Below are 24,151 nucleotides of genomic sequence, written 5' to 3'. Positions count from 1 at the left end.
TATGAATTTATCAAATAGAATATTATACAATACCTCGATATCAGAATATTATACACACACGCAATACTAAATTTTTAATCCTTTAGAACTTTGAAATTTAAGTTTCCGAATTTTTTTTTGGCTTCTAGGATTCATAATGATAGAATTGCATATGAATCATAGAGTCTACGTAATAGGGAATAATTTTTTATTTAAGATAGATATATAAATATATTAATTTAATATCATTTCCTCATAGATTGTACTATTTGCTTGTGGCTTTTCATGATTGTCAATTCCACAGTTCCTGTCTCTTATATTGCAGGAATGTTTTCACATGTCTTCTCGGTATTTCGTCTCGAACGAATGCCAAATGCATTTTAATCAAACTCATGTTCTTCTAGATGTGTATTTGTCGGAAATTGCTGACAGTAGAGTTGTATAATTGTTTATCTTGTAGCTATTATCGAATCAAATCGCGCGCATTTGCTTCGTCGTATACCTGCACGTGCTCCTGCTAAAGGTAAGCAGTCGGTGTTTATGAATAACCCTAGAATGTGCTTAGGTATCTTCTTCCAAGCGTAACAACTATCGTAGAGGAATAATATTTTCGAAACAACACATTTGTGTACACGACGCGGTTATTATTTGCAAAAGGCACACGGATTTTGACATATTTGTTATATAATAAAAAATAATAAAAAAACATAAATATATATATTTAAATATATATATCATCCTCTTTGAAAAACATTTCGGAAATATTTTCGGTATATATTTCGCATTTATTAAAACATTTGCTCCAGAGTATGAACCCCTTCCCGGTGACAGAGTTCACTACAACATCACGCATTCGGGATGCGTAACAAAAAAATAATTTATGCTCGGACAATCAGAAATATCAGAAAAAAATCGTCGTGGCGTGATAAACCGGTGGCCTGTTTTTATCGGCAGCAGGGATGATATTCGGGGTTCGAATTCACGCTCTCCATTTTCTGCCGGCGAGTCATTATGGCGGCGCGATGTTACAGCAACGCGAAAATATTCCTCCGCGCGCGCGGAACGAATGCCAAACGCATATCCAAAATCATAAATGCGGGGACACGCATTGTCGGTCCGCAATAGGTCACGCCACTGCATACAGCCGTCGCTTTTAATCGCTCGGTTGGATTAGCTCCGTTATACGGATTCAACCGGGTACCCGATGTGCACTCGCATCGCCAGATGTATTGATGCGTATTATCTGGAAAGACACAACCCGCTAAATTTAGCGTTACGGTGTAGCATTAGAACATTTAATATTTCACATTCGAGATTTATATGCGAGATGGTTTGAATATGTATCGAACGCTCTTTTCAGCAGATTTTTCGATAAACTCGAGGCTCACGTTTCTTGAATGCAAAAAGGAAACATTGCGGTTGTTTAATTAATTATATTAGAATAAACTCAATATTAAATTCACGGTCGAATATATTAAAAATTCAGCCAAATATTTTACAATTATATATAAATCCTTTAAAACATTGAAATGTAATAAATTAATAAATTATGAAATAAATTAATAAAAAATAAATTAATAAAACTACTGTTTATTATTCGATTTTTCTGGAATATATTGTTTATTAAAAAAAAATTGAGATTAAAATAAATTGAAAGATATATATCTATAAGCCTAATTTTAAGTACACTTTTCACTTGGAAGCAAAATTTTGACAAATAAGAAATTGCAAGCTTACTTAATTGAAAATGCGAGGATGCTTCTTACAGAATATTTTGTCGACTATATGATATCAGTATGTTCACATTAAACTTAAATATTTCAAGTTTAATCACGCCCGAGCACATTCTAAATACTTAACTTTTAGATACGTGCTTACTAATCTAGCGAAGTATGCCACACAAACTTCGATTCAAAGTCGCGGCTCGAGCTTGCCGAAGTGGATTCCATTTACTCGGTGATCCTCGTGATCTACTTTCCAGCATTTCGCGCACTCGCTTTATGCATATTCAAATATCCAAATAGAGTCTCGTTAGCGCCAGATCAACGGCCGCTGTGCGTGCCGCTCTACCGAAGCGTTCAGAAAACTTCAAAGCGGTCGAGGCAACTGGTAAAACTGTCCAAAGGACCTCGAAAAGCAACCGAACAATGGGAGAATATTTCATAGAAATTCTATTTTCAACTATGCTGCACTAATTGTTACATCGTTTCGCGGCGATCAACGAACGGATCCAAAGGTAAAACAATGGCAATTATAAAGCAGCCATATTTTGCCGCACGAGTAGTTTTAGATCGTAATTCCTTCTTCTTTCTGTTATGAAGTAAATTAATCTTTATCAAATTCAATAGAAGTTGTTACAGTCTTTTTATAAGAATCGGAACAATGCTTTTAGCATGGAAAGTTGGATAATATAAAAATATTGTTTCATATATTGTGGTAGTATAAAGTGATAGCATTTTTTTTCATTTAATATATATATATATATTTAAAAAATAATATTAGATTTTATTTATTTATTTTTGATGCATATTTTATTTATGCATCGAAATTATAAATAATGTTTAATATTGTTTTTGATTAGATTTTGAGTTTCTTAACAATTCACTTTTTAGTTGGTAAAATATGATTTTGACACTGTTACTAATTATACCCGATGACAAATAGGGTTTTTGATAAAGAGTATGTGTCCAGTACGATAAATGTAAATATGAGAAAATTTGCCATTTTTATGAATATATATCTCTTCGCTCTAAAATTTGATACTACATTTTACTCGTGTAAGGAAGGAAAATTATACGAGTTATGTGGAAATACATACTCGTATGTCGAAAAGTTGTCTTCATATTTCCAGCAAAAATTCAACAGAACACGTACTATCAGTTTTATTATAACATTCTCTCAGAGCATGTACACTGAAAATTATTCGTAAAAGCGATCTTTTCATAATAAAATTTTGCTAAATTTTTCCTGATATTTAATTATAAATTTGTTAAATACAAAATACATTACATTACATATTGTTTGATACTGATGTTAAGCATTTTTACAATTTTATTTCCATGAATATTTAATTATAAATTTATTATATACGAAATGTCAGATTGTGTATATGTACAATCAATATTGATATTAAGCTGTATCATATATTCCTGTGCTTGCATTTAATATAAAATTAATTACGTCATCCCGAATTTAATTTGTCTAACATCCTATTACATTCAATATAATCATATAAATTCAATTATAAAGTAATGAATAATATTTTAATTTTTAGAAAACAATATTATTCATTAAATTATCTTTTTTTATCCTATAAAATTCCGAAATATTTATCTATGCTCGTTTTATTTTCAACATGGTTATAATTTTTAATAAAAATATTATTAGAGACAAAAAGAGAGAGAGAGAGAGAAAGAGATAGAGAGGGAGGAAGTTGTTTTGTGTTGGAGACCTATTAAAAGCTATGACGTTGTGCCTTCACTTGGAATCGATATCGAGAAGTTTCAGCGACAAGGGAGAACAAAGCGTGTTGTAAGCTCCATCCAGTTTTCCTTTGATACGCGTTGCAACAATCGCTCCTTTGCAAACGTCGATTCGCCGGATGTTTATCGGCCGATGTAGTGCGTGAGCATAGGCACACGTTCGAGGACGCGGCCGTGTTTAAAACCAGCCGTTCAAGAATCGGTCGTGCACTTCTAAAGGCGTTATCTCGAAAGGCTTAAAAATATTGCTCACGTCTGGCAGCGTTATACGTGGCACGCGCCGATAAGATTCTCAAGCCTGTGCACGCTCCATCGGCTTTTCGTCGAAGGAAAACAAACCATCGCGAAAAGGGTCGACTCGAGAAAACTGCTACCACTCAGTGACCGAAATGTGGTTTGCTCCTGTATGTAATATTGATGCTATCTTCGAGAGTACTCTCAATGTCAACGGGAAGATGTCCCGTGTTCGTTTGCCACGGAGCTTCCTCCGTTTGAAAATTTTTGTACTTGCGTTCGACGTAGCAGAATATTTTATATCACTCTCAATTATATAAAAATTGAGAATTTTGCTCTTTAATGACATATAATATCTACAATTTTATATTATAACAAGCGTATATTATTTCTGGCGCATAAATTTGACGTATAATTAACGGTGTCACGAGATAAAAACGTTGAAGGACGATGAAGGAAATAATTGAAAATTTTTAGTTTCAATATATATACAAAAAAATATATATATTATATATTAGATGTTTAGTTGTATTTCGATCGATCATTTTATATTCTATAAAATAATTTATTAAATATGCTGACGACGATGTTTCGTCATCATTATATCATGCATATTAGATCGACAATCGAGGTATAATTTGCATAATGAGATTATGCACATTAAAATATACATAATTTTTTTTATCATTCCGTGAAATTAGAAAAAAGAAACTTTTAGCTGCTTACGAGCGCAGTGACGAAGCGAAAATTCTGCGAACGGCCAAAGTGCACGAGCACATCGCGTATTTCGCATGCTAATATGATTCCGGCATCGAGAACCGCCATCGCTGCAAATGCAAAACGTCGCGTCGCATCCGTTTCGCCATACGAAGTTTTTGTGTGTAGACGCGATAAACAATAGATAAGGTATTCGACTGAGACGAAAGACGATGTACGATTATGGCAGGTACGTGTCTTGCTTACGAATCGCTAACGCTGACTCACCGGGCTTCAGTCTGATAAGATAGAGAGCTTATCACTGATGGTTGCGGTGCAAGACTCTAACCACTCTCTTCGCCTCCGTGTCGCTATTTTTCGCGATCGTAGGACATAACGTTCCTCGGAACATGCCAGGCAATGTGTTCGATGCATTAGTTACTTCGTGAAGCCCCTCCAGCCGCTCATAATTTATTTCCTTCCGATTGGTACGGTAGAACGTGCGAGTTCGCCAATACGAAGTCAATCAAATGAAAGAGCATTAACGTATTTTGCTGTTAAATTTGCATTTATTGCATATTCGATTTTAAACCATTTTCGCATTTATTGCGTACTTTTAGCTTTTCTCGTGAGATGCAAATCAATCGGTAATATTGCTTACGAGTATTTTTTTTTTTAAAGATGAAGTCACACGATGTGTAATTGGCATCGTCGGAAAAATAGCTCGTAACGACAATATTTCCTATAATTTGCGGTTATATAACGAACAATTCAGCTTACGAGTATGTATAAAAGATGATTCGCGTAATATTCAATAGTTATGAATCTTATAAATAATTCGTATAAATCAGTAGGTTGAGCGTATGACAATCATATAAATTTCATTATTACGATGTAACATCAAACTTGATTATGAAACTGTCAGGTATTTTCAACGAGTCCTCTCTCGATAATTTTCCCTTTATAAAAAATGTACTTTGCTGATTAATGTATGTCTACACTCGAGTGCAAAAATAGAGCTATCGACCAACGAATTGTATCGGATTGCAGGAAACAAAGTAATAAATAACATCAAAAAGGTTTCCAATTAGATAACCGTACAAAGCTCAACAATGTCTGTTACATCCATCATCTCGATAATAAAAAAATGTCGGCTTGAATTCCACTCGATTCCAACAATGATCAAATTATTTGTCGAAAGAATAATGAATGGCATGGAGTGTCAATAAAGATGTAGAAAAATTAAAAATGATATAAATTAAACGCGTGTTTGTGCTGCAACGATCAGATTTCAACAGGATAATCCTATTTAATCTCGTTCGATCAAGAGTAAAGTTTCTTCTCTTTCGAAATCTTGAAAAGTTCAATTTCAATCAAAAAGTGTAAAAATCATCTGAGATAGAGAAAGAAATTTTTAATTTATTTTCATTACTTTTATTATTCAATCGTTAAATAAATGCTGACTTTATCTTTCGTAAAATTACTTTTGCACGTATATAAGTGATAACAAAGATAGAGCATACGTGTCTGATATCAGGTTCGAGATAATATTGAAGGACAGATTAGAAAGTTTAAAGAAAGTTGCAAGCGGATTGATGATGTGTGTAACGATGTTAATCCAGTTAACGCGATAAATATTTCGACGAAGAAACTAGCAATTAATTTAACTGCTAGTTTCTCTCTCTCTCTTTCATATCCGTTAAGACGTGACATAATCGGGCCGAGACAGAATGGAACTCGAAGGGAAGACAAATCAGCCAGAGCCTGTTACCAGTTAGAGCCCGGAGCGAGCCACCGGTCTGTCAGCCAAAATAAACAGAATGTCACGGATATAAATAAAGCTTTCACTCTCTTCGCTCTTCTTTTCGTTGGGCTGTCGTGCTTGACAGGGGTCCCTTGATCGGCGTGCATCCCGCCGGAAACGCTGCTAAAATCGTTCATCCATCGCTACGTCATTGACGAGAATAATTATAGGATGAGAAATAAGGTTTGGTCTCTATTCGACGGTTTTTCTCAATTGTCAGATTAGCCATAAAATATAGACGGATGATAGAAAGAAAGCTTCGCCTATAGAGAGTCTCGAACAAAACTTTTACAGAATAATCTGTTCGGGAAATTATGTCAAGTGAGCAGAAAAAAATTTTTATTTTTTATTTTTAATTTATTTTAAGTAAGAATATTGCTTAAGCATTATAACTGTTGGTTTATTAATTAATTTGAAAACTTCAGGGGGAGATCAACCTTAATATCCATCTTAGGTTAAATCTTTGAATGTCTAAAGCTTTACTTATGATTATTATCCACTTCGAGAGTAAATACGATTAAAATCTTGACATAAAGTAAAGAGACATTTACATACCCGTGTACACAAATTAATTTTATAAATAATGTAAATTACTAAAGCACTCTTAGTAATAGCTGTTATTTAATATGTAATGTTTTTTTTTTTTCATGAAATGTTATTCATAAATTCATCACTGATGGACAAATATCCTTGTAATAAGTGTCTTAGTAATCCAACAATCCACAAAACAAACAATTCGTTAAAAGATAAGTTTCATATTCGACTAATCTCGCGTTTTATGCATGAGCTTGGAGTTGCTTTATCTAAATTTGGCCTACGTCAGACGCGGCGCAGAATTTACGAGATTCGCCTAATGACAAAGCGACTATGATACTCTGATACTGGATAACTCATGCCCTCTTTTTCTCTTCCTGTTTACTATTTTCCCGTTTTACTAGGATTTGCATGTAGCCACAATGGCACTATTCATGGCGGCCGCCGCGCGCACGTCCCGCATCCCATATAGAAAAATCCTTTTCCGTATTGCACGTGTACGCGGTTACGAATAGCCTGATCTCGGTTTTGATTACACCACGTCGTGTCTATTCATTTTTATATACAACGAATACTATGGATTCGTACTCTCTGTTTTGTTCATGCTATAAATAAAATGAGATTTCGCCATTTATCAGTCGTAATTGGGATAAGATACGCGATTGTGTGAGAAATGACTGTAATAATTACATCCTTCTGACTAATTATTTTAATAAGTAATTGAGAGAGTATCTCTTGCAAAAATGTGTCATTTAAATCTAGCCTGAAAAATGCGTTAATCCTTTGGCTATTATCGACATATAGTCATACATTTTTCATTTTTATCCTTACTCTGTATTGCATTTTTAAGTGCCATAGTATTCCGAATATTTTACACAGTTATATATTCTTCATCATGTCCATTTAATACTCACAATCGTTATATCTGTTTCAAATATTTAATTTACACAATGACACAGTATCAGTTATATTCTATATTTGAGAATTTTAATAAAAATGTAATTAATAGTTTAGATAGAAATTTTATGACTGATTACATATATAAATTTATATTAAATTATAATCTCTAATTATGGCACAGTCCTATTAAATAAAAATTAAATATGTCAGCAGTAAAAATATATTTATTTTAGATTATATATTTATTTTATATTTATTTTAAAGGTAATCTTTTTTTTCATTGTTGACTTATAAATCACTTTTTTTTTTTATCGAATTATCTTGCTATAAATAATTTTCACTGAAAGAAATGTAATTCTAATGAATTAATAACAAATTGAAATTGAATAAATAGAAAATCGATAAATTATTTTGGACAAAATTTTGCCATTGCTTTTATATCTCGCTTCTCGTTATTCAATAAAAACCTACGTCCTTATTTGATATATTTTAAAATATCTCTGCGAAAAGTCACTTTTTTTGATTGCTGACAAGTTTCAAAGATTGTTCATAAGGTCTTCTTTAACTTACCGACTTGGTTCTTTTTCACTTTCGCGATTCGGAATTATCTTTACTAACTCGATTGAAAAATTAAAGTTAGTTCAACTGCGAAGCTGTCGCGATTGAATGGTTAACCAACGAAGTAACTTCTATTTAATGCCTAACTGCTGGTAAACAGGATCGAGCGTCGGTCCATGTAACGCGGTTACTTGATCTAGGATCTTGTTCGCGCAACTGCGCAAGCTCGACCGTAACAAACAAAGTGTCAGAATCAGGTTTCGGTTAACGCTAAACGCGAGGTGTAAAGCCGCTTGAATCTTGGCGTGATTACAATTTGGCACGTCATTTGCACACAGCGCCGCCGCGACGCCCGAAACAGCGCTACAAAAACTACCCCCGTGCGAGCGTCCTCCCCCGAAGGTTCTTATACGGCTTAAACGAAATAAAAAAGGGAAAAGAGGGAAAAACGGGATGAGTGAAAAAAAAGCCGAAGCGAACGAAGGAGAAAGAGAACGAGAACGAGGAGGGAGGAGGGAAAGAAACAGAGAAAAAGAGGGAGAGGAAAGAGAAACAGCGAGTGGTCCAGTCGAGCGCAGCACGTGACGGGTGTCGTTAATATTTCATTAGCATTCGTTTTGCGTCGTTCCACCGACGTGCCCGGTTTTATATACGTTCTACGTTACACCCCCGTCCAGCCGGTAGTTGGATTTTTATTGCTAACGCGACGCAGTTATCCATAAAAAAATCGCGCGTTTTGCCGCGTCCGTTGACTCCCCTGCTGGTATTCGCGGTGCCATTTGATATGCTTTTCGATGTTTTCAAATTTTTACACGGTTCCCTCCTCGATCAGTACGCGATAGAAGAAATTAAAATATTTCAAAATGAAATGTTTCTGTTAAAAGAATCATTGTGATTTGGATTTAATTATTTAGAAAATTGATTATTTCTCCTTCCTATTTCTTAATAATTATTATGCTTTTCGTAAACATTAATAATATATGATATTAATAATATATGGCATGCATTGAATTTACTTTAAATATGAAATTTGAACGTAACGCGTGGAAAGAGAGATATCTGATGAATTTTATAACGCAATTGAATTCTAAGTGAAAAGCCATTGTTAACTTACTTACTAATTCTCACTTTTGTATCAGAATAAAATCTCTCCCGTCCTGAATATCTATACAAATCTAGAACAAAGTTTTCATAAAGTGTCTCTAATTTGCCATAATGTATTTACGAAACAATGCAACGGCGAACAAGTGGATTCGTCAATGAAAATATCAAAAATGTTTAAAGAAGATAAAAAGGAGAAAAATTCGCGCGCGAATTTTCATCCTGACATTCTCGATAAAATTCGTTCGTTTCTGCTAATTTTCCGATTCTTCTGACTGATTTTAATCCTTAGTAGCTTAACGTCCCTTCGTAGCTCGATTATGTCTTCTTTGACTGTACAATCTCCATAAACCCCTCAATTCGGTCAATTAATTAGCATTTAATGAACGCGCTTTGAGCTGCATTTTCCGGCGAGGTTGCGACGCGAAGAGAGTTAAGTTTACCTTCGCGATCGGTATTATTGTCTTCTCTCTTTCGCTTATTATACCGTCATGCCACTTTGCTCAGAATTCCTTTCTCAACCGTGCCAGAACTTCGAAATGATCGAACAACCATTAAAAGAGACGGTATGTTACTCGGCGCATCTTATTATACTAGTTTTATGAAAGGTTTCGTATTTCTTATTAAAACTATTATTAAATGCACCTGAAACGCACGGAAATTTGAGCTCATAAATCTTGGATCAAATTAAATATTTCTCATCGAAATTTGATAACATTTATCCTTTACGTGGTGAAAGTCGGTCTGTATTTTGTTTTCATAGACCGATTAATTGGAAAACAACGCAAGTTAGAATTACATCAATTTTTATCGCTCGCCATGTAGCAAAAATTCAAAATTGCTTGGTGAACGGAGCCACATTTCGCGTAGAATTTCTTTAAAAATGAATTCGATACCATTATTTTTATTGTTAATATCGAATGCAATGTCTTGCGAGATAGTGCTCCGTCCGAATATAATTAAAATTTTCACTCACCGTTCCGATTCTCGCTGTCAGCCGGTTTCATCTGGATCGGATGGCGCATCTGGAAATAAAAAGAGTCAACGATATAGTCTGAGTTTCTGCACTGGTCTGACCTTATCATCGGCGGTTCGAAAGCGTCGGGACGTAATAAAAGTGACATTTATTATTGATAAAACTGCTGATATCGTCGACGTTCGAGAGAGCGGGTTCGGATGTAAAGTTCGTTTCGCGCTTTTTGAAAAATGCAAGAACGGGAAGCTGTTTTCCACGGCTCGCAGTTCGTTCCCGTACTTACATAGAGGCGATTGCGCCCGATTTTATTCTAAGGATTCTTTCCTATTTCGCGTGAGCGAGACCGAAAATCAAGTGCGATATAAAGCCGGAATTTTCTATCTTACAGAACACCGTATTGTCGATATAAATATATATATATATATATATATATATATATATATATATATATATATGATGCGGCGTGATATTTCTGAATCTGCACCATGATATGAGAAAGAGATTCATTTTACGTCTATTGAATATTTAAACAGTACGGAATCGATTTTTCTTCCTTGCAACTTTTTGTTTTTCTTTGAAATATATTTTTTCAGCACAATTAAATATGCACAGATATTTAATCACAAATTGAGACTCCATCAAACTTATAAAATTTATCTGATTAATTAAATAAGATTAATTTTATTGCGTATTTTATATGAAGTTTATTTGTAAAGATTTTTATCTACTGATTATATAAACTAAATTATACTTTTTATATATACATTTATTAAAAAGATCTATCCTTTAGATAAAACAAATAATTAATTTATTAGTCAAAAGAATGGTCATAATTTTTTTACCTAATTTATATAAAGTTAGATCGAATGATATTTATTGTAGAGAGTATCTTTTCTCAGGAATATTTTTATTCGTTTCTAGTACTTTATTCAAACACACTTCAGTTTTACAATCAAAATCAATATCAAGTAGACTTTGCATTAATTTTGATTTGACTCTTGAATGAAAATATATCGGACGTTGGAAATTAAAGCGAGTATATAACGGACTTGAAAAGCATCCATTAAAATACCAATACCTACTTCTGGGATAGGACAAGTGTATTATTATCGCGATAATAGAGTGTTTATTATAACGATATCCGTGCTACATATATATCGAAAGATCGTTGAAACGCGCGATATCTCTTTGATAAACGATATTTATGAGTGGAATGCACGGAAAACGCGCCTGGTAAAGTAGCTGCATTGTATGATCAACCGCTTGTGTGAATATGGAAATTATTTCGGCGTATCTGCTCGTTCGAACGTGCGCAACGAGATTTTCTGCGCAATGAATCTATGACATCGGTCGCGTTTTCACGAACAAACACACGCGATCTTCATGAACAGATAAGAAGCGTATAGCCGGTGTAATGTGTATACGCGCCACATATGCGATTACCTATCGTTCGTTGCAATAAAATCGATTTACGCCAAATTTAATTGTGCGGATTTCGCTGCAAGATAAAATTTATTGCAACTGATGTTTTAGCAATTATGCGATTGAAACAGAGTACGCGCAAGTTGCAAGCGATTTTCGAGTAAATAAATGTTATCGTAGATAAACACGTGCGTGGGCTTTCATTTTTTTTCATTTTTTTTTTGTATAAAATACCCCCGTCAGATTATTTCAATAGCGCTTATAGGGATTTTCGATAAAAAATGCGGTCAGTTATTCTTTTTTTTAAATTGCGGTTCAATGTGATATGGTAGTATGGTACAATAATCGATTAAACTCAAGTGCTTTGTTTATAACGTTTCACATATTTATTGCATTCGTTCATCATTAATAGCATATTGATATAAATATGCATATTTCTTTCTTGCTTGCTCTCTCTCTCTCTCTCTCAAGTGATTCAAATTTTTTAAATATCCTTTGCTATGAATATCATATTTGCTTGGATACCACTTAATAATTTCAACTACTCTTACGAAGACTCATAAAAAATTAGTGAGGTGATTATTCTTTGCAAATAAAAATGGAATGGTATCGTAAAGTTACGTCCTTATAGTCAAGATGATGCATTATCGCGCCGTAACAAAATAAATGCACGCAGAGGAAAAAAGAAATAATGATAGAGAAGGGGAAAAGGATAACATTTATAGCCGCGTTGTGATGGAGCCTCCCTCCCGAGGAAAATGGTAGATCTGACATTTTCGTTTATTATGGTGATGGTTATTGCATGTCAGAGGAATAAGCCATCGGTTTTTATGACGTTGCAGTTATGCTCTACAGTCCATACTTTAGCGTGAACGACGAGCAAGCGGTCACGATCTGGGTTATTTTTAAACTCCTTATTTTTAATTTAATTGCTACGCTCGTTAAATTTAACGCTATTAACAAACTCTGATGATGAAGAGAAGATTCGATCGAAACATTCGAGAGATCTTTAACGACTCATAACGAATGAGTCACGGTATCTCTGGCGAAAAACGAACCTGGAAGAATTAAGAATTACAGGTCGTCGACACAATATCGTTAATTAACTAAACTCGAGCAATTACGTCATTATAATGTCTATTAATGCTTTGTGAAAAAATAACTAACGTAAAGTATTTTTCATAAATATTGAAATGAAAAATAAATAGTGTTTTATTATATATTTATTATAATACATTAGCCAGCTTATTCTAATAAAAAGCTAAAGATCTATACTAATATATTTATATCTAATGGGATGTCTGTAAAAGCGAGGATTTATAGATTCAGCTATAACATGTATGTTATTAAAGAGCTATAGTATTGTATCTATTAAATCATCAAGAAAATTATAAAGATTTAAAAAGGTAAGTTTTTTAAAATTTTAAAGAACATAAGACTTATAAAAAAAAAACTAAGAAAAATTATGTGGATTGGAATCAAGAAATGCAGAAATAAATAACGTATAAAACCAAAGGAAGCATTTTAATGCAATTAACTTCTAAAAAAAACTAAGAAAAATTATGTGGATTGGAATCAAGAAATGCAGAAATAAATAATTAAAGAAAGCATTTTAATGCAATTAAACTTCTTGGTAGAATAAACTGATAATGATATTTTTAAATAATTACACTCTTCATTTTCTATAATGATTAATATTTTAGAAACATTAATCATATCATTTTTTTAGTCATCCTTAGATGTTATGACGATGCGATTGTTCATATTTAATCGACAATCCTTGAATCTAATCCATTGGTCGCGCTTATAGTCATTTTTAGCAGCGAAAAGGTTAAGATATCCCCTCGAGAGCATCATGTTCAATAGCAATTCTAGCGGTCATTTGCTATTCATTCTCGAAACTAGGTTCCTCGCAATTGTACTCCTGGTTCTATCTTGCAGCCGTTTGCGACAGGAAGGATCATCCCGAGATTCAAATTCGATATCCATATCGAACGGTAGGATCGATATACCAAGCTAGGTATAATCGGACCACCAGCCACGATTGCGATCGAAGATTATGCGCATTGACTAACGACCCATATACCACAACGGTGATGCAATCTGGATGCGCCAGATTCGCCGTATAAAGCAGTAAGCCAGTATGCTTTCCCGATACGAGGTATATCGCAATACAATACAAAATTGTGTGCAATAGCTTCGATACTTTGAGTATTCCATATTCATTGAAAATGCCTTTTACTTTTGATAGCTACGATATCAAAATAATAATATTTATACGTATGATTTAAAAAATATTCATGTATACATGTGTGCGTGTATATGTGTGGGTGGGTAATTAATTAATTCTTTCTTTTTTTAAAATATATAATTTATATATTATATATATATAAATAACTTCTTTTGTTCTCTGCGACGAAAGATTTATTGGACTTTATATTATTTTATTTTATTTCAAATAATATAAAGTCAATTTAATGACAAATATGGATGAACAACCTACGAAATATAAGAATAAAATTGATGCATTATAATACATATAATCGGTTTTTTATTAAGTAAATTAATTAAAATATATAAAATATATAAATATATAAAATATATAAAATAAATAAAATTGTAAAATATTTCCAGTCATTCTTTCTTTTTTTATATTTATAATATGCGTATATTAATATAAGCTGAAAAAGAAATACGAAGGAAACTAAAAATATTATACAGAACAGATTTTTCATACAATCTTATACGTGCACGCACACACACATTTCAATCTTAAAATTATAAGTATTAATTTACTTTAGCTCAATTAAGTTTCGAAGCAATAAATTTCCGAAATTATCTGTAATATTGTTACTTTAACATAACTCTTTAATATTTTCTTTCAACATATATTTATCAAGCAAATTTTATATGATAAATTAATATAAAATATTCTATTACTGTGTCTATTAATATTAATTAAATAATTTTTACAATAATTTCCATATTTTCTCGTAATTATATAAAATAATTTAACACTCACCTCATTATGATGTGCAACAGTGGAATTGTAGTACACATAAGGTTGATCTGTAAAATACAAATATATCGAAGTCATATATATAAAGCAGTGTCCAAAATAAATATTTAAAAAAGATGATTATTGCACGCAAATAAATTTCTTATCCGTTTCAATTAAACAGATATTTAATAAAAAGTTACATAATTAAAGAAAAAAGAAAAATTTTTTTATATTAACTTTTACAAGATATGAGAACAATAAAGATTTAATTCTTACTAAATTATCTAAATAATCATAAATCTATTAAACAATGTTGAAATATCATATTTCTGTGAAAATATATAAAAAAAATTATTATAAATATTTTATTATATATTTTTAATACTTTAAAATAAAATATAGAATATTTATATGCACTTTATACAATAATGTAAATAGATTATTACGGAGATACACAAGCAATTAATTGTATAACACTAGCCAATAATAAATTAAATAAGTTATAAATTGCTCACCATGTTGCTCTATCTGATGCCATCAGGCTTCCTCTTTCTCTTTTATTCATCTTGTTCATTCTTGGCACTCATACGATAATCACACACGATTAATTAAGATCGCGTACGCACTAATTATCATAATACAATAATCTCGCAACACTTTTACATGGCACTCGCGATGTTAATTGCACGCGACATGCACTTTATTATATTGCGACGGAAAAACAATGCGAAAACTATGTATTGCACGAAACTACAATCCGCTGGACACTTGAAAATTTCACGAACAAATTCACACGCCACTCGCTACGACAATGCTACCTCTATTGTATATACGAATAATATATATTCGCATTTTAAGGCAATTTTACTCTATCTAAAATTAAATAAAATATAAATAAAATTAAAAATAAATATCTCTGCAGAATGTAATATTCAAAAATCGTTACCGGCTGTTCGCATAATATATTTCAATCGAATAAATATTAAGAAATATGTATAAGTTATACAATGATGTAGAAATAAATTTATGAAACACGGCTGATAAAAATTAAATTAGAAGATTAATAATATGCTTACTAAACGCGTCGCGATATTGTTTGAACGGAACCAATCCATCCCTTACTCCCTTTATTAATTTCATGATTAAAAAACACGAAAATATAATATTGCGCGATATTATGCGAATTAAGATACAATAAATTGCCAGTAAATATATAATCGAAATTTAATATGCAAACATATATAGAATGAATTCCAAGAAATATATGTATTATTAATAAACAATCAGATTTATGTATATATATCATGCTCTTTTATTACTTTGGAATTAAATAGGTTTTGAATCATCATTTATATTCAACAATTTTACATATCGATATTTTCGTATTATTAACGTTTAGCACGGAAATAAATCAATTACGAAACTCGATAATCGATAATTAGGATACTCACAGAGATCAATTGTTTTGAAAAATAACGATAAATAAACGAAAATGGTTATTATTAATACGGAACTTTATCGCGCACTGTTACCTGCTCGAGTCTCGCTACACAAACGGCAGCACAGTGACCTTTGTGTATACACAAGACCTATATACGTCACAAGAGACGAACGACACGAGCGATAGTTCATTTGTTGTCATTATGAGAGAAATATATTTAATATCATATAAAATATTTTATTTCTTGAATCTTGAATTAATTATTAATATTTATAGTTGACATTATATATCACATGCGACTCTTCGTTATTTGATCTTGCATTGCACGTTCTCAATCCGAAAATGATTTACAAATTACATCTAAATATACGAAAAATTCAAAGCATGAAAAAATAACGATACAAAATGTTACATTATCATGTTGTTGTATTATTTTTCGAAATATGATCGAAATAAGTATCAAAAGACACAAATAACATAATCATTTCCTACGATTACAAAATAACAATGATAACGCGATTATTTGTATGATTAATTAATTCGCGCAACAAATGACTCGTAAGAATATCGATGATTATTTATTAGTATTTCGCGTAATTATTTATTTGATGTAAGAATAAAAGCAAGATACGGAATAAAAATCATAAATTATTATTATATTATTTCATCTGACATTTAGGACGATAATTATTTCCTTAGTGCTTTGAATGTATTTCGCATTACATTTAAAGTATTCACCGATTTAAATATAATATACTGATCATTTTCGGATTGAAAGCATGCGATATACTACGAATCATAGGATCGAGCAATTAAAATAACAAAAAGCGTCAATCCAATTGTTAATCTTATATTAATCAATTATATGTAATTGGATTTTGAATTTAATTTACACTAACCAATCATTTATTAATAACGCATTCGAAAATCAAGAAACCGAATATTTCGCGCATACATTTATTTTATATTGTGTTTAATATACTTTATAATGACAACAAGTAAACCGTGGCTCGTTTTGTTCGTCTCTTGCGACGTAGGTTTAGTATAACACGTATTGTGTATACACAAGGTCACCGTACTGTTATTCGCGCAGTAAGATTCGAACGAGTAGGCAGCAGTGTTAGTCGCTCCATTACATTATTTTTCCAAACGATTATTTCTCATAATTATTCCAATTTTGATTATCGATTCGTGTAACTAATTAATTCTCGCGACAGGGAACGTAAGATCATCTCATATGAGACGATTCGCATTTGATATTTCAAGTAACGAAAAAGCATGATATATATAAATGTTTATTAATAATATATATGTTTTAGAATTTATGCTATCGTACTATGTTTCCCATATTAAATTTCAATTATATATTTTCTGGCTGTTTGTGTCTAAACTAAATTCGCGTGTTGATATCATTTTCGTGTTTTTTTAATTATTAACAAAATGTATAGATCGGTTCCGAACTGTAATGTCACAACGCATTTAATTAGACATTTAAATAAAAATGTCTCTTTCATTATTAATCTTACATTTTAATATTTATCAATCACATACTACTTAAATTTGGCGTTTGTATATCGCTATCAAAACACGTATTTCGCGAGATTTATTCGATCAAAATCCGGTGTGCGAACAGTTAGGAAATTTAATTATATTTTCAAATATTTTATTCCGCAGTTATTTTATCTTTAATTTTAATTTGTATATTTATTCATTTATTACGCGAAATAATCAAAATTTTCCTACGATATGAGTATACAATATTTGTTAACAATAAAGGTAGCATTGCCGTAAAGAATGGCTTATGAAATTGGCCGTGTAATTGTTTACAGCCAAATGGATATTATAGTTTTCGCATTTATTCTCCTGGCGTAAAATATAATAAAGTGCGTGTCACATATACGTGAATAGAATTAATATCGGGAATACCATGTAATAGTATTGTGTGATCGTCATATTGTGTTAATTAGTATTCGTATGATCGTAATTAATTACGTAAGTGTCGTGTGAGTGGTGAAGTAAGAAGAAAAGATGAACAAGAGAAAAAAAGGCAGCCCGAAAAGATATCAGGCAACAGCGGAGCAACCATAGGTAAGCAATTTATAATTTACTTAATCAATTACATAGTTAGTCTTTCGGTAAATTAAATGTTTGTGTATCTCTGCAACAGTATAATTCGTTTTTTTTACATTATTGTATAATTCACATAAAATATTCTATATCTTATTTTAAAATATTTAAAATATTTAGTATAATATTTATAATATATAATTTTTATATAAATATATCTACAATATTTTAACATTGTTCAAAATTTTAATTATTTGGATAATTTATAAAAATTAAACTTTCAATTCTCATAAACATTTTATAAAAGTTAATATAAAAGAAAATTTTATTTCGGTAATTATGTAATTTTTTAAATTAAATATCTGCTTAAAAGGCTATGAAAATCCAACTGCGTGCAATAATTGTTTTTTTGAAATATTAATTATATCAGACACTGCTTTAAATATATAATTTGAATATATAATTTGTATTTTATAAATCAACTTATGTACTGCAGCTCCCCATCTATGTCTCATATTGGGGAATAAGCGCTAAATTATTTTTTGTTTTGTATAATTTCAAAGTAATATGGACTTCTGAAAAAATTATATCCATAATAATGATGCAGCAATAAAATATTTTATTCTAAATTATTTTATAATTTGCTTGATATCTATAAATTCATATTACTTTTATTCTTACAATTATTATATTAAAAAATTGATAACTTATGTTGATAGAATATTATATATTATATATTACTACAATTTTTCAATGAATTTGATAAGTTAATTATTTCGAAATTAATGACCTAAGACAGATTTGTGTGCGAATTTAAACGTGAAAATATTGTCTATCCATGTCTGTCTTTCATGAAAAGACATATACAAGGCTCATAAAGTGGAGCTTAATATTAACAAGGTACATATTATTGATTGATGCTAATATACTTATTTATGTATGTGTTTATATGTGCATAATATTTTTTTAAAGGAATAATAACACACTTATTATTTTCTAACTTTTCATATGCATAAATTTCCTATAGAAAAAAGTTCTTTGAGAATATATAACGTAAATATAATTTTTATAATTATTCCTTTACAGATTGCAATGTAACAATCACATGACGCACATTATTTAAATGAATTACCCATAAGATATAACGTTATAAAATTTCTCATTATTTCGTGCGAGACACAATCTGGCAACAAATGATTTAATATAGATCGAGTATATTTTATACGTTCATAAATAGAGCACTGGATCACTCGATTATGTTGCTTGGAGAGATGCCTACTAGTTGGCCTCTTAAATCAACAAGCAGAACACTCGCAGAAAACTCGCACAACTATCATCTGCAAACTATCTTTGAATCTTCGTAAATGCTTTAGTTTGACGAATAAATGGATGATATGTATACAGAAGGAGCGCAGTTCTCTTCGAATGAATAATATTTTAGAAATTCATACGTTTTAAAAATACAATATTTACATAAGAAAATACATAAGAAAATTTATATGCAAATTATTCATCTTTTTTAATCAGGAAATAACAGTCGATCGATGTGTTATTAATGTATCATTATATAGATGTTCCAAATCTCCCATCGAATATTTTCTAATAATAAATTCTCTGACAATTCGTAGACAAACAAAAGTTTTTAGCGAAAAAGTCAAGGCATTAATAACTTTCGAGTTAAACTTAATTAAAAGGAGATTCTTCATAAATTAAATTTTAGCGTGTGCGCATAAAAAATTCAACAAAATTACATTCTTTAGTTCTTTTAGATATGATGTAGTTTAATTTCAATTTATTTAGTTACAAATATATAATATATAAACAAAATTTAAAAAATTGCAAAAAATAATGATTTTTCTAGATATCTTCGCTAAAGACAATTCAAAACTTGAGAGTCTAATTATAAATAAAAAAATCTAAATCAAGAGATCTATTAAAACTCTATCTGATGATTTTAGGACATTCTACATCAATATATTTGTAAGCTTATATAACATACAGATATTTCTTTAGACGACATGTATGTGACATGTCTTTTTAAAATTCTGCCAAACTATCAAATAAGATAGAAATTCATTTACAATTCAAATTTATTCGATCATTGTATTTTATAGACTACATTATATAAACATTTGATATAAGTGACGGTTAACATTGATAAAAGATTACATACAAATTTTGATTAAGTACGACTTACGTCTGCGAATTGTTGTAAAAATACAAAGAGGAAAATAGTTTGCGATATCGGGACAATTGAAAAATATAGCGTAAAAAGAATTTTGTCTAGAACAAGGAGATGCATCTCGTTCAAGGTTGCACTATATCTCGTGGTAAGAAAATTCAGGACATTCTATTTGCGAATCTCCTCGATACTTCGAACGCGAAAGAATCTCTCGTATCGCTCTGTGAGAGCCAGTATAAAATTCATATCTATGCTAAGCGCGTGGCGTGTTTGGGTTTAGTGCCTTCTGCGCATCGTATCTTTATATTGCGGCCGATTCGGTAATTTCGTGCACGGCAATCCCGCTTAAAGTCGACGGATGGTTCGACTCCCAAACGAGAAATAAAATAAAGACCCTGTCTTCTCGGTAGGATTTTTACAGAGTAATTCGGTAAGTGCGAGTTTCCGTAACACGCGAAAACGTTGAGAAGAAATCTGGGAAAGCGCGGAACGATACCGCGATATCTGGCGAAGAGAAATTAAATGAGATCCCTCGGGTCTAAATGTTCCCCGAGCATTTTCTTGGAATAATAAAATATCTAGAATAGGTGAAGCGTAATCGGCTTTCGGCCTTCCAAACGTGCAGTCTCCTCCTGACGGGTTGCAATTCTCGATTTTTTAATCTAGACTCTTCCCAAGAAATAAAGTTCCGCGCAGTATTTGCGCAAAAGAAGGAGCCGACAGCGCGAGTTGGAGTTACACTCGTGAATTCTTTCTGGCGTTCATCCCCATTTGGAAAAAAAAGTGCAAGTTTCTTTCTCTAGAAATTTCTTTTTTTTTCACATTCTTAGTCGGAATCCTTTGATAAGTTTTAATCCATCTATGTCAATAAAAATTTTTCAAATACTAGTAAATGATATAAAGTTGCTCATAACCGAGCTTGTGAAACTAAATTATGAATTGCTATAAATCGACTTCAAAAATATCAATTTGTTTTAAATTTGCACATGTATAAGAGATTACAGAGAAAAAGCAGGATTTAATAAGGTTTTAATATTTTGATCTCTTTTGACCAACAATAATTTAAAAAAAGTATTTTGTTTTACATTAAATGTAAAGCAAGCTGTTTCAGCTGTTGTATCTTTAATAATTATTTGAAAGATTTAATCATCTTAAATTATATTACGATTACAAATTTGACATGTGTTTTTCTTCTTAAAAGAAAGAAGAGGGATTCCATTTAAAGTTATATCACTACTTACGTATTCTCGCGTCCTGCTCATTTCCAGGATATGCTGAAACTCCTTTATCCTCCTTAGGTCGCGGTCGCGTCCGGACTGCAAAAGTAGCATTTCCGCTTTCCTGCCAGTGTGATTGTCGTGCATTGCGCGACATCTACCGGTTTTGTGACTTTTAATCTGAGACTATTGTCATGGAAGAAATAGTCTTTATAATCATCATGTGCGAGAATGGAAGATATGTCTTCATTTTTTTTAAATTATTAAAAAAAAACTATTTTAAAATTATTCAATTCTCTCACTTTTTAGCTTTAAAAATAATATTCTTTCTGTTTTTCTATTCTATTTGACATCTACTATCTTCACTTTAGCTCACGTAAATTATATCACCATCTTGATATCGATTTCTTTTCTGTATTTTAATCGTCGACGAAACCACAAAAGTGGCAATTCGCACTTTGTCGCCCGCTGACTCGAACTTTTGCGACTTTTAATCTCCACGGCTTGTTTTTAATACGAGGGTGGAAATGGCTTTCATGATATTTGTGCGGTGAATTCACGTATGATATTTGCTAAAATATTTGAGATGATTCTAAAAATAGAGATTGCATCGAGAGCCATATAAACGATTTTTCAATAATCTTTTTATATTTTACATTTACTTTTTATTTTTAATTTTTAAATTCTACTAGTAAATATAATACAATATTTGTTAAAACATTTTTTAAAAATCATTTTCATAATATTTATCTTTGTATGTACATATTACGTACATCAAATGTATCATATAATTTGTAAATTATTATTTTATATTGTATTATTTCATATTATAATGAGTAATTAAAAATAAAAATTATGATTTTAAAAATAAGATAATAATTAAGTATTTGCAAAAACAATTCTTCTCACAGAAGTGTTAACTATTTTATTTTTTTGTGAATCTTTATAATTTCGAATACCGCTCGCATGTGCGAGTTTATGATTATTTATCAAAATTTTATTGTTTAAAATTATTTGCTTTGAGAGAATTATTAATTGATACAAATATTTTATTGAATCTGGAGTATGTGGGATATGTGCACAGGTGCGGTTTTATGTTTCATATTTATTTATAGCTTCTGCCTGTGCTCTATATGAAATAAATCGAGTATTGTTTCAACAATGTAGTGAACCATTCATCGCTTGCAGAACTTCTAGCACAAGCATATCAGTTCTCTCAAAAAAAAAAAATTAATTTTAAAAAATTTATAAATATTATACATATTTTTCACATATGTTCTAATTGCATATTTTTGCTTCGTATAAAATTTCAAAAATTTCACAAACATTGCTCCAATAATTGGAAAATATAATTATCTGTTTTTATTAACAATCTTTTAAAAAAGGAATTGCACATGCATTTACGTTTGCCGCGCATTTTTTAGAAACTTCACTTCCATATAAAACTCGAATATATCATTTGTTCGGTATCGTGTAAATATACCTTTGATATTTTATAGATTACAAATAGCAATATGAGGATTCGAAAGAATGTGAGATAAATCCATATTTTTTTTATCTACTTAACGCACGAAAAATCACATATATACACACATATACCGCAAAATATAAAATTGTCAGTCCAAAATACTATCGGCAATGACAGCGCTACCCGATCGCCAAGAAAAATTCGCTTTTGTTCATTCCTGCCCGCATATTTCTCACTAGTTCTCTCGACCGTGCGGTATAAATTCAATATCCACACGGTAAAAGCCGATCGGCCAGGGTGCGCTTTGACATTCGAGGGGTTGCCTCGAAAGTGACAAGGGCGCGTAGGCGGGATGGTTTGGATGCGCGGCGTAGGGGTAGCGGGTATTAAAATCGACGTATTCGACTCAAGGGCTCGGCCGTCGTATCGCCAGTTATAAATTCGTTTCACGTACCGCCACGTCGGGCAGTGTCGACAGAATGAAAAAAGGGCGCGACGAGAGGGCGGCGGGGAAAGAGTGGCTGGTCTGGAGAGAGCGGCGTGCTTTTTTTTTCCCCGGTGGGGGTGGCGAATGCGCGAGCGCGCGCGCGCGCGCGCCACGATGGAGAGGGCCTCGTGAAAAATCTGCATGGATTTTAGCGACGGAACGGAGAAGAGAAAAAATGCGGCCGCCACGTGCATTCGCGCGAACGGACGTTTTGCGAAAGGGGTGGGCGACGCGACACGACGAAACCGATGTTCTCAATGAAGGGAAACATGAAATACGAGAGCGACGAGCGGCGTGGCAGCCTGAAATGAGAAAAGATCAATTTCTGGTCGATTTTGCGCGATGGGAGCAAACATGCTCATCAAATTTATGGCCGCGTTTGGTAATTCTGTCTTTTTGAAGGTCGGTTTCATCAACGTTATTTCATGAACATTTATCTTCGACCGCCTGTTCATTCGATTCTTTGCGTTTTCGCGGTTCTATGTCTATAGAAAGAGATTTACATAGAAAATTCACTTTAACCAAAATATAAATACAAAGTAAACGATAAGTATAACCATCGATATAAAAATATATTTGCTTATAATAAAAAAAATTTAAGA

The 24,151-nt window shown here is 31.7% G+C and overlaps 1 protein-coding gene across 17 annotated transcripts in view; it reads right to left on the bottom strand.

Annotated features, from left to right (window-relative positions):
* The window catches only part of LOC105256072 (CUGBP Elav-like family member 1), a 519,054-nt gene that overhangs the window by 54,825 nt on the left and 440,078 nt on the right, over positions 1-24,151 (bottom strand). For all 17 annotated transcript variants that reach the window (XM_025407275.1, XM_025407273.1, XM_025407271.1 and 14 more), the window contains one exon: positions 10,265-10,313. In XM_025407275.1, the coding sequence (XP_025263060.1) occupies positions 10,265-10,313 (49 nt within the window). The remainder of the gene's footprint in view (positions 1-10,264; positions 10,314-24,151) is intronic.

The sequence above is a fragment of the Camponotus floridanus genome, unplaced genomic scaffold (assembly GCF_003227725.1).
Source record: "Camponotus floridanus strain SB8 unplaced genomic scaffold, Cflo_v7.5 scaffold17, whole genome shotgun sequence".
NCBI classification, from domain to species: Eukaryota; Metazoa; Arthropoda; class Insecta; order Hymenoptera; family Formicidae; genus Camponotus; species Camponotus floridanus.
Note: the sequence above shows the minus strand (reverse complement) of the source record. Positions and strands in the feature narration are given on the sequence as shown.